This window comes from Ascaphus truei, chromosome 1, assembly GCF_040206685.1.
Source record: "Ascaphus truei isolate aAscTru1 chromosome 1, aAscTru1.hap1, whole genome shotgun sequence".
Classification (NCBI taxonomy): Eukaryota; Metazoa; Chordata; class Amphibia; order Anura; family Ascaphidae; genus Ascaphus; species Ascaphus truei.
Window position 1 is genome coordinate 245,047,128 of NC_134483.1, and position 13,866 is coordinate 245,060,993.

General features: G+C 40.7%; 1 protein-coding gene across 1 annotated transcript; it reads left to right on the forward strand.

The window, feature by feature from the left end:
• Positions 1–318: 318 nt before the first annotated feature.
• On the forward strand, positions 319–13,428 carry LOC142494817 (E3 ubiquitin-protein ligase Topors-like). The gene is made up of 6 exons (XM_075599379.1): positions 319–461; positions 3,273–3,385; positions 3,909–3,975; positions 4,406–4,508; positions 11,323–12,277; positions 12,983–13,428. Exons 1-6 carry the CDS (start codon positions 319–321, stop codon positions 13,426–13,428), a joined length of 1,827 nt encoding a protein of 608 aa, XP_075455494.1.
• The last annotated feature ends 438 nt before the right edge of the window (positions 13,429–13,866 follow it).

Below are 13,866 nucleotides of genomic sequence, written 5' to 3' on the forward strand. Positions count from 1 at the left end.
AGGCCGGTCCAAGAGGAAGAAATACGAATGATTCCTCCTGATAATGTTATCAATCTGTCAGGTATAGATCTTTCCTTGGACCAGCTGAAGCTCTTGAATAAAGGTTTAGGGTTTGCACCCACTCAGAATTTCCAATTGTTCCAAACGGTTATAGATCTCCAGAAATTTACGCGCAAACTCTCTCTTAAAAAGTTATTCAGTTCAAAAAATCGTTTACTGGGTAACAAATCTGATAATCTTCCATTACTCCCAATACAGTCTATTTCTGACTCACCCCAGGACTCATTCAATTTCCAAGAAAATTGTGTCATTTCTGACATGGAAACTTTGTTAGAGTCACAGGGGGAACCCCTCAACACGTTCGTCCAACCATTTTTTGGGTCTGAAGACTCAGGTTATAGAAAAAAATCTATATTCTGCCCAAACTATAACAGAGGGCCATCCATAACAACGTTCGAAAGGTTGGTAGAACGAGATTTGAAACTTCTGTCTCAAGGCTTTTCTTGTTCCAATGTCATGTCTGGGAATTTAACTTATTCTGAAATACAACAAATTGAAGAAATTAAGAATAATCCCAATATTATGATCAGACATGCGGATAAAGGGGGAGCCCTAGTAATTTTATCCACAGATCAATACAAAAGAGAAGCACTTAGACAGTTAGGGGATGTTACTTATTATCAGTCTCTCAAGAAGGACCCTACAAAATTATACTCTACAGAATTAACCGAATTATTATCCTTTGGTAGTATTCTCAATGCTATTAGTACAAAGGAGTGTGAATTTCTGAACTGTCCACATCCCGTGATTCCGGTATTCCACCATCTCCCAAAGATCCATAAATCGCTAGTCGACCCTCCTGGACGACCAATAGTGGCGAGCATTGGATCTTTGGGAGATGGGTTATCGCGGTATGTGGACAAGTTCTTACAACCCCTGGTCCTCCTACTCCCCTCCTACTTAAGAGATTCATCGGATCTCATTTTCAAGGTACAAGACATCAAATGGCAAACGGAATACAGGTGGGTCACATTAGATGTGACCTCCCTGTATTCTATCATTGATCACAATCACGGACTTAAAGCTATTCGACACTTTTTGGATCTTTCAACTTTATCTGTTTCACTTTGCACTTTTCTACAAGAATCAATATTTTTCTTATTAACACACAATTATTTTATGTTTGATTCACTTTTTTATTTACAAAAATTGGGCACTGCAATGGGCACGAGTTTTGCATCTTCGTACGCAAATTTATTTATGGGTTTTTGGGAGTCACAATTCATTTATCACGCTAACAACTCTTTTCGTCAAAATATCATCTTCTTTAAGAGATATATTGACGATCTGATCATAATTTGGGATGGTGATGAAAACACTTTAAACTCTTTTATACACTATTTAAACACTAATGATTATAATATCAAATTCACTTTTCAGCACAACATTAACTATATTAATTATTTGGATTTAACCCTTTACATTGATAATGAGATGAATATTCAAACCGATGTTTTCCGGAAGGAGAATTCAAGGAATATGCTTCTCAGTGCACGGAGCTGCCATCCCCGTTCGCTGATAAGAAATATACCGGGATCTCAATTCATGAGACTTAAAAGATTGTGTTCAAATAACGATCTTTTCCTTTCAAGATCTAAGGAAATGTTTGACAGATTTGTGACCAGGGGTTACTCTACCAAAGATTTGGATGTGGCCTTCATGAGAGCTGATTCTATGGATAGAAAGGATCTTATACAACGAACTGTTTCAGAAATAAAAAAACCTAAACAATTGAAAAATGTGGCAACCAATAACACACAGAGTCCTTTTTTTGTGACTACTTTTAGTTCACAGTCATCATTAATTTCTAAAATTATACAAAAACATTGGCACACACTTTTATTAGATGAGGACATTGGTTCTTCATTGTCCAGTGGCCCAAGATTTACCTTTCGCAAGGCTAAGACCTTGGCCGCTCATCTTTCTCCCAGTCTTTTTGACTCAAAGACTAGAAGTCCCAGAATTACAACCATACCCAAGGGATTTTATAGCTGCGCAAATTGTACTATGTGTCAGTATGCATTACCTGCAAAGTTTATTACACACTCAAAAGGGAAAAAAAAGCTTTACATCAAAAACTTCCTAAACTGTAACACATCTTATGTTGTTTACGTACTCTCATGCGCATGTGGCCACAGATATGTGGGCCGCACGATTAGAGCATTGAGACTTCGTATAGCTGAACATACACGTTTAATAAAAAAACAGGATTTGAACCATCCGGTATCCAGGCATTTCTCCCAATGCCCAATGGGGGGCATTGGTAATTTTTCCTTTTCAGCCATCGAATGTATACCCCATCATCCAAGAGGGGGCAATAGGGAGAACAGGCTAAACAAAAGAGAAATGTACTGGATATATATGCTCGATACTCTCCATCCATTTGGAATGAATTCAGACTGGGAATTAAAACACTTTCTTTTAGATTAATTATTTGTATATATTTTTCATATTTGTTATACTTGATTGAGATTATTTTTGTTTCTTAGTTCATCCAACATGTGTAATGATTTCTCTATATAAACAAATCATATTATATTATCTAGTTCATAAGTATGATCATGATTTATATGTTTATTAATATCTGCTATACATTTGTCCATGATAGTTATTCATTACTTTTTAGTCATTTTTGCTTGACATCATGTTCTTGTTTTTAAATTCACATTGTTTTTTGTATATACACTGTTTATTAGTATGATTATGCCTGTTTGTTTCCCATCAGACTAGCTGAGGTTAATATATGTTATACATCTGAGTCACTATTTAACTATGATTGCTATCTGCTGTGTCTAGTTTAAGAATGGTCCAATCAGATGTTGTTTGTCTGTATATATATGTGTCTGGCATTGGAGACAAAATACTCTTTGAAAAAGTCCCTTCTAAGGGATGAAACGCGTCAGAGTGTTTGCATGATGCTCAGCCTTTTGAAATAAAGAACTTTTTATTCAACAAACTACTTGTTTGGTTCACTGGGAAGTAGTGACCGTTTTTCCTCTTCTACCTCCTATGCCACGTTTCACGAACGGAGCACACAGGAGTCTCCAACTGCAGCAGGTATTCTCCCTATCCTACGGAGGAGGCGGCGTCCAGCTGACACACGCTGCAAGGCATCGCACACAGGCTCCCCGGTCTTCACACAGCTGATTGCCGTCTGGTTGCGGCTCGAGGACCATCCGTGCGTGCTGACGCACCATCACGTTGGTCCCCAGTTCGACGCGGCTGGTACAGACACGCAGCTCCCATTCCACCTACATCGGTGAGCGGAAGGAGAAGGCTTGCAAGCCAGCTAGCGGTGCAGCGACACCTTACACCGGAGTGTCAGGCAAGAACGCCACACACGTGGGATTCACAGTATCGTGCACCCGACAGCCGTGCATGGTTCAATACGGGTCACCATTCCAGCATACTGCTTGTCTTCAGGGGTTGTTCCGGATACCAGTCGGGTAAGGTTAGCATTATTGGGACATTTCAAGGGTTACAGCACTTGTTACGGTGGTCACATTTTCCTGTACCCCTGGTCCACATTTGCTTAATTAACCCCCGACTGGTTTGTTTCATATCCATCATCCACCCCTACTTTATTTTATACTTTTCCTAATTTTACCTGCTGGAGACTCCACTCCTAGTTACACCTGGACAGAGATTGCTTATCATTATTATATATGATTGTGTAGCATTGGAACTCAGGAGTTTATTCTCCCTTTTTTTCCCGCCTATGTGTAGAATTAGTTTGCCTGTATATCTGTGTAAGTTTTCAATAGGTCTAAATAGTAGGTATATCCAAGGGTCCAGTAGGTTTGCCACACCTGTGATTCTTAAATTAATCCTCTTACCTTTTTCCACAGATCTTGTACCTGGTGGGATATGCAGATATGAGCCTCGATTTGCACAGCACCTCCAGAAGTCTGGAGTGTGGGTCGTGGACATAAAATGGAGTTTATGGGGAGTGAGGTGCCACCTGTGGAGGATTTCCTTTACTGCTGTGTTAATGGAGGATTTGGCTCCCAGAAATAATCCTCCCAGTCTTCTTTTTCTATCTCGCCCTTTAATTCGCTCTCCCACTATGTCACAAGACTATTTGTTTCCAAGCTTCCTTCTTCTAGAAGTTGGCTATAAAACAGAGAGACGTTTTCTGTATTATTTTTGGTATCAAAATAAAGTGAATCAAATACTGATAACGGTCTGCTGGTCTGTTACTATATAATATCTCTGTGTATGCTATGTCTTGTATATAATGTATTCCCTGTTCACGTATGTAACTGGATTTGCTACCATGTATTGTTTGTCATCTTAACTCTATGTCCGGGACATATTTTTATTTAAAATTGTGCATGTATTTTAGCTGGCGTCGCAGAGTCCATATGGAGCCCATGGCCTCTGATTTGGTGCTGTTCATTTTAAAGTTGGATATTTCACAGAAAGTCTCAATATCCCTGAAGAGCTCGGTTAGGGAGGCCTCAGGGTTCACTAGTGATAGAAGTATATTGTGAGCAAACTGTGAGATGTTGTACCCTTTACCTCTTATCATTAATCCTTTCATTGTATAATTCAGTCGTGGAAGTCAAAACCTCAATTACAAGTGAGTAGAAGCCGTGAAATTGAGCATCCAAGTCATGTTCCATTTTGTATTGGAAATTATTTTGAGAAAAAGCCTGATACCCTCACTATTGCTGTGGGGAGGGGGTTGCTATAAAGGCCTTGAATGCCTGCTAGGAAGTTAGGACCTGGTCCTGTTTTTTAAGGACCTGGAACATGGAAGGCCCATTAACCATATCAAATGCCTTCTCAGCATCTAAGTTCGAAATCATGGTAGGAATACCATGCGTTACAGTTATGAGTGATGTCTGTTATCCTATGTAAATTATCAGCTACCTGCCTTATGGAGACAAAACAAACCTCATCTGGGTGTACCAATGATCCTAGCATTACATTCAGTTTCATGGCCATGATATTTGGGAACATTTTAACATCTCACTTAATCAAGGAAATTGACCTATAACTTGGGTATAGGGAGTTTTCTTTCATATCCAATCCTGGAAGAGGGTGTGCAGACCTGCTTCTAATCGGACTCGGAGCAAGAGCTTTCCTCTTCATGGTGAGATCCGCCATCTTTGTTTGTGGCAGAGGGCACTTGCTTCTTTTTAAAGACGTATGCTACGCCCTTTCCTTGCGATTTTTGTTTTTGCTGCGGTGCATTGCAGGGGCCATTCCAAAGCCTTCTTGTTCTGTTTTGGGATTATGTGGTGCTTTTTTGAAGGCGCTAGCCTCTCGTTGATGCTGCTGGATTTGGAGCATTAAGCTTTGGCCGCCATCTTGGATTGCGCTGCACATGCACCTCTGTATTGTTTATTTATTTTTTATATTGTCATGGGAGACCTGGACTTTTAACACTTTTATATCTGGGATCATTTCCAGGCAAAACAAGGTAGTGAAATAAAATGGGGTTTATTCTGAGTAAAACCTCAGACACACAAAAGAAATACAAAATACAGAGAAATACACACTACTTTGGGTCTGGGGGTGAAAACTCTAGCCTTTCCTAGTTGCAGGGCGCCTGCTTCAGCAAAACGCTAACCCTGATCCTTCTGGTTCCAGCCTCCATAAGATTCTAGCTGTCCCTGCTGGCTGGCCTTCTCCAGTGCCTCTCTGCGTTTGTGTAGCTCTTTCACACAGAAGCACCTTTGAACCGCCCACCAGCAGTTCCAGCTCAACACAGGCTCAAATAGCCTCTCTCCTTGTCTCTTCAAATCTCCAACAAAAAGGTCTTATCTGCTACACTGCTGTCCCTTATATAGGGCCGCCAATTAGAGCATGGATTGTGACCGTGCAGCCAATGGGAATCATGCCTATAAGTTTGAAACCTAGCAACCATTTTCCTTGCTAGCCCCATAACCCCTGTGGCCCCGAAACCTCTGGGTCTAGATGAAACAAAGGATTTCTCTGAAGATAGCAAGTCCACAGCCCTTCCCCCTCACCTTGTGCCACAAACCTGCATGTCTTTGTAATTAACACACAGAATCCCTATACTTGGGCCTGGCATTGAAATGCTAATCCACATCTTATTTTTAAAATGTTTTACCAGGAAGTAATCCATTGAGAGTTACCTCTCGTTTTCAAGTAAGTCCTGGGCATAGAGTTATGATGACAATAAATACTTGGTTACAAAAATATAGTTACATAAGTGAACAGGGTATGCAGGATACAAGACATTGCATGCACAGTTAAAGATAATATATATTATAGGCATATGTAACAGTTACATACCAGATTACATTTTGAGACCGCTTTAGTTTTGAAAGAACTTAGACTGGTGGTATCCAAGGGGTTGGAGTTGGAGCCTGAGATAGACACATGTTGGGATCTACCCGATAGATAGGAATGAAACCAGTTTAGAGCATGCTTCCCTATTCCAGAGTACTGGAGTTTGTTAAGCAAGATAACATGATCAACAATATCAAAAGCCTTTGCAAAATCTAGGAATTTTGCACCAGTGAGTTGTCCCAGTTCCTTTACACTGTATTTCATTGTAAACTTTTGGTAGAGTAGGTACTGTGGAATGTTTGGGGCGAAAGCCAGATTGGAATTGGCTAGGGAAATTTGTCTTGGTATAGTTATCGCTTAGTTGGAAGTGAACACATTTTTCCATGATTTTGGATAGTATTGTGAGAAGAGAGATTGGCCTGGAGTTTGAGACAGTGTTTTTGTCCCCACTTTAGAAGATTGGGACAACTCTGGCAGTTTTCCAGCATTTAGGAATAGGCCTGCAGCCAGAATAGAGTTCATTATGGAAGCAATTGGTTTGACAATGGCTGGGGCACCCAGTCTTAGGAACTTGGATTGCAGTAAGTCAGGGTAGTTAGCGTGGAGTTTTTGGGGCAAAACATTGGCTTTATGGATTAATACATAATGTATAAAACACAATAAACCATACTTTAATACAGTATAAACCTCAGGGAACCTTATATATGTGTGGGAACTGCATTGGGGATTCCTGTGCTTGAAAACTAGGAGTCTGGGGGACTCTATTTAGCCCCAGTGTAATTCTCCTCACGTATCCACAAATAATGCCTGCACGCAGGGGAGAATTAGGGCGACTTCCAGTAACTCGGCCCCCAAACTCCTGCAAACAAAATGAATACATTTTCAACCAAATATCCCACCTAAAACTTTTACTCCTTAAGTTTCAGGACTCTGGGGCAAAGGGAACGTGAAAAGTGGAAAAGCAGGGGTCACTTTAACTTTTACATGCAATGATACCTGGCCCATGGTGCTAGGTAGCTGCCAGGAACCCATGATTCAAAGGGAATACAGAACAGAATGCATTAACTGGCCCACTGGGCTTACATATTTAACCCCACAACACACGGTTCCTAGCTTACAGCCTATGGGGGACAGTATAAGGAGAACAGAATTACAGGGCAACACGGTAATGTACAATATTAGACCCAAGAGCTGACCCTCTTAACCCTTGACATACGGTTTCAGGGGCAGCCAGCCGGGCTTCACCTTTATTAATGAAGGCCGGCTACCCCCTGCAGTCACATATATCATTTCATTTATTATTATTATTATTATTATTATTATTATAATAATAATTATTATTATTATTTCTCTTTTCCCCTTTATTTCCTCTTCTCTTTTTGTCTCTTCTTTTCTGATATTCACATGGGGCATGTTATGTCTGATTAAGATAGTTATTTGCTTCTATGCTTTTAAGTTTTCTCTTGTTCAAGATTAAATTAATTCTATTATTATACATTTGTATTAAGTCTAAAACTGATTATATATAGTATGATGAAAGCGTAATTATGCCTGTATTTTTCTCATTGTGCATTAAATATAATTGATATTATGATGATACTTTGTATTTGATAGGATTAGTTTCCTTTGATCATTACTTTTGTTTATTTGATGTTTTTAACAGGAAGACTAGTATGTTGTAATATATTATTTAAGATTGATGTCATCACGGAGGGGAGGTAAGTGACACGGTATGTTGTCATGATGCGGTAAGTTGCGTAACACACTATACAGTGAGTGTTTTTATAGTTCATTTGTGGATGAAGTTTTTTCACATTTTGTAACACGATTGACGTGCGTTACGCCTGGGGGACGGTATAAATGTACTGTAGTACTTTTTGTATATAGAGCCATTTTGACAAAACGTCGATTTCACAACTGGCGAAATAGTGTTGATCCAGATATGATACATTCCCACTGGGGAATACCTAGACACCGTAGTGTCCCTTGTCTTTCCTGATCCTGGGTGATGTAAAATGTTCCTTTGATGACAGAATTGCAGTATGTGCAATGTATTGTAAGCATGGATACATACCATTCGTTTTCTCGGTGAGCAGTGTTTGTCTTAATGTGGGCATAGATCTCGCTGCTCTGACCAAATTGTCTAGAAGTTCCTTACACATCTATAGGACAGCAAATATCTGTATGTGACTTGTATTGAGCAACATTTTTATTCCGTATTTTATAACATTACTGTGGCTTTTAATGAAACGATGTGGCTCATGGATAGAGATATTATTAAAGTGAAATATTCAATGATCAATGCAAAATAAACAATAACATCATTATTCTTTTAATGTTACCTAAACATGGTGTAGGGCAATTAATTTGTGATGAACATGAGCCCAACATGCAGATCGTGCTCCCCATCACTCCGATGGTGGAAATTAGAAGAGGTTCATCATGGGAGAGAGAGGAGATGAGGTGCATAAAAGCAGGAGGGTGAGAAGAGGGAGAGAAGAGGCCGCATATCTGTGTGTGTAGTATGTAGATAATGTGTTGTGCCCTTTTCCATGCCTACCATTGTGATGTCACTCAACTCCATCCTGGATGGCATTGCAGTCTCTTGGAGGCAGCAGTAAGTACTGTAGTAAAGAGTCTCTAGACTACAAATAACTAGAAATGTTATTTTCTTATATGGAATGATAATCTAGTAATATTTCTATGCCAGGTCAAAATGTAATTAATCATTTCGTTTTGATGGCATTTTAAGAACGTTTATATAGGATATATGGCAAAGTATCAGTCACAGTGTAATCAGAAACATGAATGGAGAATATTCTCTCAGATAATGCAGGATCACTATGACTAAAACATCCTCTAGGGGTGTGCCCTACTAGTTAATAAGTGTAGAATGGGGTTATTGTTTTCTAAATATATGAATCATTCAGATGATCAAATTTCTGTTGCCTTCCTTTCTATAATATATTGTTTGAGCATAGTAATTATGAAAGCCACCTAGTGACAATCTTAAAATGCAGGCAATCGTTCACATTAACATTGTTAGTATGTAAAAACTAATACATAATCCCCATTCCATTATTATTGTTATTAACATTATCTTTTATGTACATGGCACCAACATATTCTGCAGCGCAGTACAATGTGGGGGAAAGGAGAAGAACAAAACATAAAATACATACAATTTAAAATGTAATGAGCTCCTTTCCTCGCTGAAGGGGTTAAGTAGACACGATGTGTAGGCATTATTGTATTTAATAGTTTGTTCCTGTTTTTTTTTTATGAGAGACAGAGAGACAGAGAGAGAGACAGATCTGTACCGTGTTGGCAGAGCTTTAATATTCAAGAATGAATAGATAATAAGTACCATTCTGTGGCTAACGAAATGCTTTTATTTACATACATACATACATACATACATACATACATACATACACACACGCTCTTACATCACGAACATTCAAGGCCTATTTAACACCTCAAGTCATAAATAGCACACTACGTAAGGGGGAAGGATATGCTCTGGTCACAAATAACATTCCTAGAGACACTGTTTTTAAGTAAAACTTTTGCCTGCTTTATTCAATGTAAGACCGCCGGAAGAATAGAACAGTGTATCTCAAAAGCTCGAACAAATAAAAACATTTTGTTAACCACAGAACGGTATAATCTCTTCATTCTTGAAATATATATATATAAAACAAATTGCTGCTAAACCGTAGATTGTACCTTGTGCATCTGTCTTGCCTCATGTTTTCTCCTTTGACCCTTATGAATAAATTAATCTAGAGCCCATCTCCTGTAAATGGGAATCAAACGTAGCAGTCTTTTACAATCCAAGCAAATTGGTAACAATTGACTGTAACGTTCATTTCTTACAATTTATTCCTGACTGTTAGTTTCACATACATCAGTGTTTAAATGTTCCTCCTTACTAATTAGCCTTACATCAAAATAGTTGATATTAGAAAAGCCTGTATGAAAGTAAATTGAGTGACATGGTGTTTTTGAGATATATATATTTAGTTAACTGAAGGGCAAACAGAGAACAGCACTCAATAATTGAGTGCTGTTCTCTGTTTGCCCTTGGTTTAACTATTTTTGTCTATAGAACATGCACCACCCCATATTTGTGCCAGTTGAGTGCCAGCTGCCTCATACACTGGCGACACACTTTATTCGAGCTCGGCTAGTCCCACGAATTCGGGTATACCCGGGTGTATTGAGGTTTGTGACTGTTTTCTGCCCGAGTGCATTGAGGTATTTTCAGGCAGGGATTGAAGCATTTTATTCCCGCTGGCTGCAATACTGCACAGTATTTATATATATACTGCATTACAATTCATGAATTTATGCCATCTGGTAGACACGCGAAGCATTGCAGCCTATTAAATCCTAATCATTATCATTTAACAGATCAGCCGCCCATCAGCCAGGCATGAACCCAGGCTGGGAAGGCAAACGCAACAGGGCTTGTCAGAGGTGAGGAGCGGCGCATTCCAGGTATCTGCCAGGTACATACTGGGTATTTGCTCGAATAAAGTGTGTCGGTGCAGTATATATATATATATATATATTCACTTTTGTTTTAAATATGAGAGTTACCTACTTTTTGATTTTTTGTATCATGTTACACACACACGTCTATATTCAAATGCAACAGAGAGAGTCCCAAAACAAGCACACTGGTTACAAAAAATAGAAAAAATATGTATTCAATACAAGAAAGGACAGCTTAAAAACACTGTATCACTAAAGTTCTTAAAAAAATCTCCTATAAGACCAAATAGAAAGCACATCTGAACACTATAACACAGAACTGTGAGATGCAAAAAAAATGCAATGTATTGTATTGAAATGAAATGGAAAAAATGCTAAAATCGCATCTTCCAGACTTTAATTGTTATAAAATCTACATGTATTGTATACAGAAACCTGAATATTTTTTTGCAGTGAGTAGGCAGGACTGGATGTTTTATATTTTACTTATTTTCACAGGTGATGGCATCAACAGAGGAATTGACGGTAGATGGCAGCTGTTCACCGCAGACTGGTACATCACAGGTCCACAGTATGCCAACGGTTCCGTCCCCGGACTCAAAGTGCTCCATTTGCATGGATAGGTTTAATAATGTGTCCCACCTGGACCCATGCCGGCACAGATTCTGCTTCAACTGCATTCAGGAGTGGGCAAAAACCAAAGCTGAGTGCCCCCTGTGTAAGCAGCCCTTCCGCTTCAACTTCCACAGCATCCAGGCTGATGATGACCACAAGCAATACATTCTGAATGGTACCTTTGCCAGACCAGATGGTAACCGGTTTCAGTATCGCACCACTTATATCAATAACTACAGCATGCCCTTCCATCCCCTGACATACTCATTCCCTCATACAACATTCACACCTCTGGACAGTAGAATTCTGTTTGATGGGCGTTCAAATCAGACATTACTGCAAAGGGGTGGAGATTTGCACCAGATGATACAGAGGCTGGCCTCCAGGAGACAGGCAAGTGCCGAGGGGCAGTTTATGAGTGAGATCCAAGAGGAGGAGCTTATCAACTTCAGGAGGGCTCTGTATTACTCTGGAGTACGAGTCAGAAACATCCAGGGTGGAGGCCAGTACAGAGATATCTCTGCTGAGTTCATCCGACGGAATCCTGCCTCACTTCACCGCCTCGTGCCCTGGCTGAAGCGGGAGCTAATTGTCCTGTTCGGCAGCCATGGTTCCCTCATCAACATAGTGCAGCACATCATCGTAAGCAATGTGACGCAATATGACATGGAGAGCCAAGCCTTTGTGGAGGACCTTAGGCCGTTTCTGAAATACCGCACTGACCACTTCCTGCACGAGTTCATCAGCTTCGCCCGCTGCCCCTACAACGTCAAGGAGTATGACCAGCATGCCATTTACGACTGCCTTACCCCATCATACATGGAAGGAAACCGCTCAGACTCGCCCATCTTCATATCATCTGATGAGGCGGATGCTAGGGAGCCAGATGTCCCCTCTTCTGCTCTTGGACTCAGCCAGACTCCATCTGATGATGAGATAAAGGCTATGTATTGCTCCAGAGTACGTGTCAGAAACATCCAGGATGGAGGAAGCTACCAGGATATCTCTGCTGAGTTTTTCCAACAGAATCCCATCTTTCTCTACTATCTCATGACCTGGTTGAGGAGGGAGCTAATGGTTGTGTTCGACAGTGACGATTCCGCCGTCAACTTCGTGCAAGACTTCATCATGAGGAATTTAACGCTGTACGACATGGAGAGCCAAGCCTTCGTCGAGAAACTTAGAACCTTTCTGGTGCACCACACTGATCACTTCCTTCAAGCGCTAATCAACTTCGCCTACTTCCTCTACAACATCGAGGCATACGATGAGCCCGCCAATTGCGACAGCCCTGCCCAATCATCCATCATCACCATATCATCTGACGAAGATGATGTTAGGGAGCCAGATGTCCTCTCATCTGCTCTTGGACTCGACCAGACTCCATGGGACAATGAGACACCAGGGACTTCCTATTCAACATTAGATCAAGCCACAGCTATCAACAATGCAACAACTCAGGTCAACATAAACATGGATTCCGCTGCAAGGATGGAAGACACCGAGGCAGACAGCCAGCACAGCAATTACGACTGCTCTGCCCAGTCATCCATCATCACCATATCATCTGATGAGGAGGACGTTAGGGAGCCAGATGTCCCCTCATTTGCACTTGGACTCGGCCAGACTCCATGGGACAATGAGACACCGGGGACTTCCTATTCAACATTAGAGCAAGCCACAGCTACTGCGCCAACTACCATGGATAGCTCAGAAAGCTCAGATGAAGATCCCTCTATAAACAGGGCAACAACGCAGTTTGACATAAACATGCATACCGCTGCAAAGAGTCAAGACAGAAGGTCTTCTCCCCCTGCTTCATTCACGCAAGATAAGTGTGCTCTCAAAGCTAGCCATAAGGATAGCACGTCATCTGACAAACATGGCTATTCAAAGAAGAAAGAGAAGAGAAAAAGGCCGGTCATCTCAGACTCTCACGTGTCTTCGCCGGACATGAGAGAAGCCAGGAAAAAAAGGAAGCTTGCATAGCAGCTATGAAATTTCAAGATGGAGGCACGGTCAAGAAGTTCATCTTGCAATGGAGGCCAAAACAATCAAGGGAGCCATTGCAGCAGGGACAGACCAAAAAAAAAAGGAGCATCAGAAGTCCAGAGAATAGTGGGCACAAAGGTTGGAGAGAAAGGAGAAGATCAAGGAGCAGAAACAGGAGCTTGTCCTGAGAAACAGGACTGTCACAAAACAGTGAAAGCTCCAGGGAAAGGGATGGGTCCAGTTCTACAAGCAGTAACCGCAGCAGAGGCGCAGGTCAATGAGCCATGACAACAACCATAGATTTCCGGTCCACAGCTAGTTCTCCACCCGCTTCCCCTGCCATTATCACTATTGATAGTGACAGTGAAATACCAATGGTAAAGAACGTCTCCTGTGATGATCACAGCATTACCTTCCTGTCTGTTAAGAACCACT

Coding starts and splice junctions, on each gene's coding strand:
- LOC142494817 (XM_075599379.1), top strand. CDS start 319: ATGGAAACTTTGTTAGAGTCACAGGGGGAACCCCTCAACACGTTCGTC. Junction 462..3,272: donor TCCATAACAACGTTCGAAAG/GTTGGTAGAACG, acceptor GTTGGTCCCCAG/TTCGACGCGGCTGGTACAGA. Junction 3,976..4,405: donor CACCTCCAGAAGTCTGGAGT/GTGGGTCGTGGA, acceptor CATGTATTTTAG/CTGGCGTCGCAGAGTCCATA.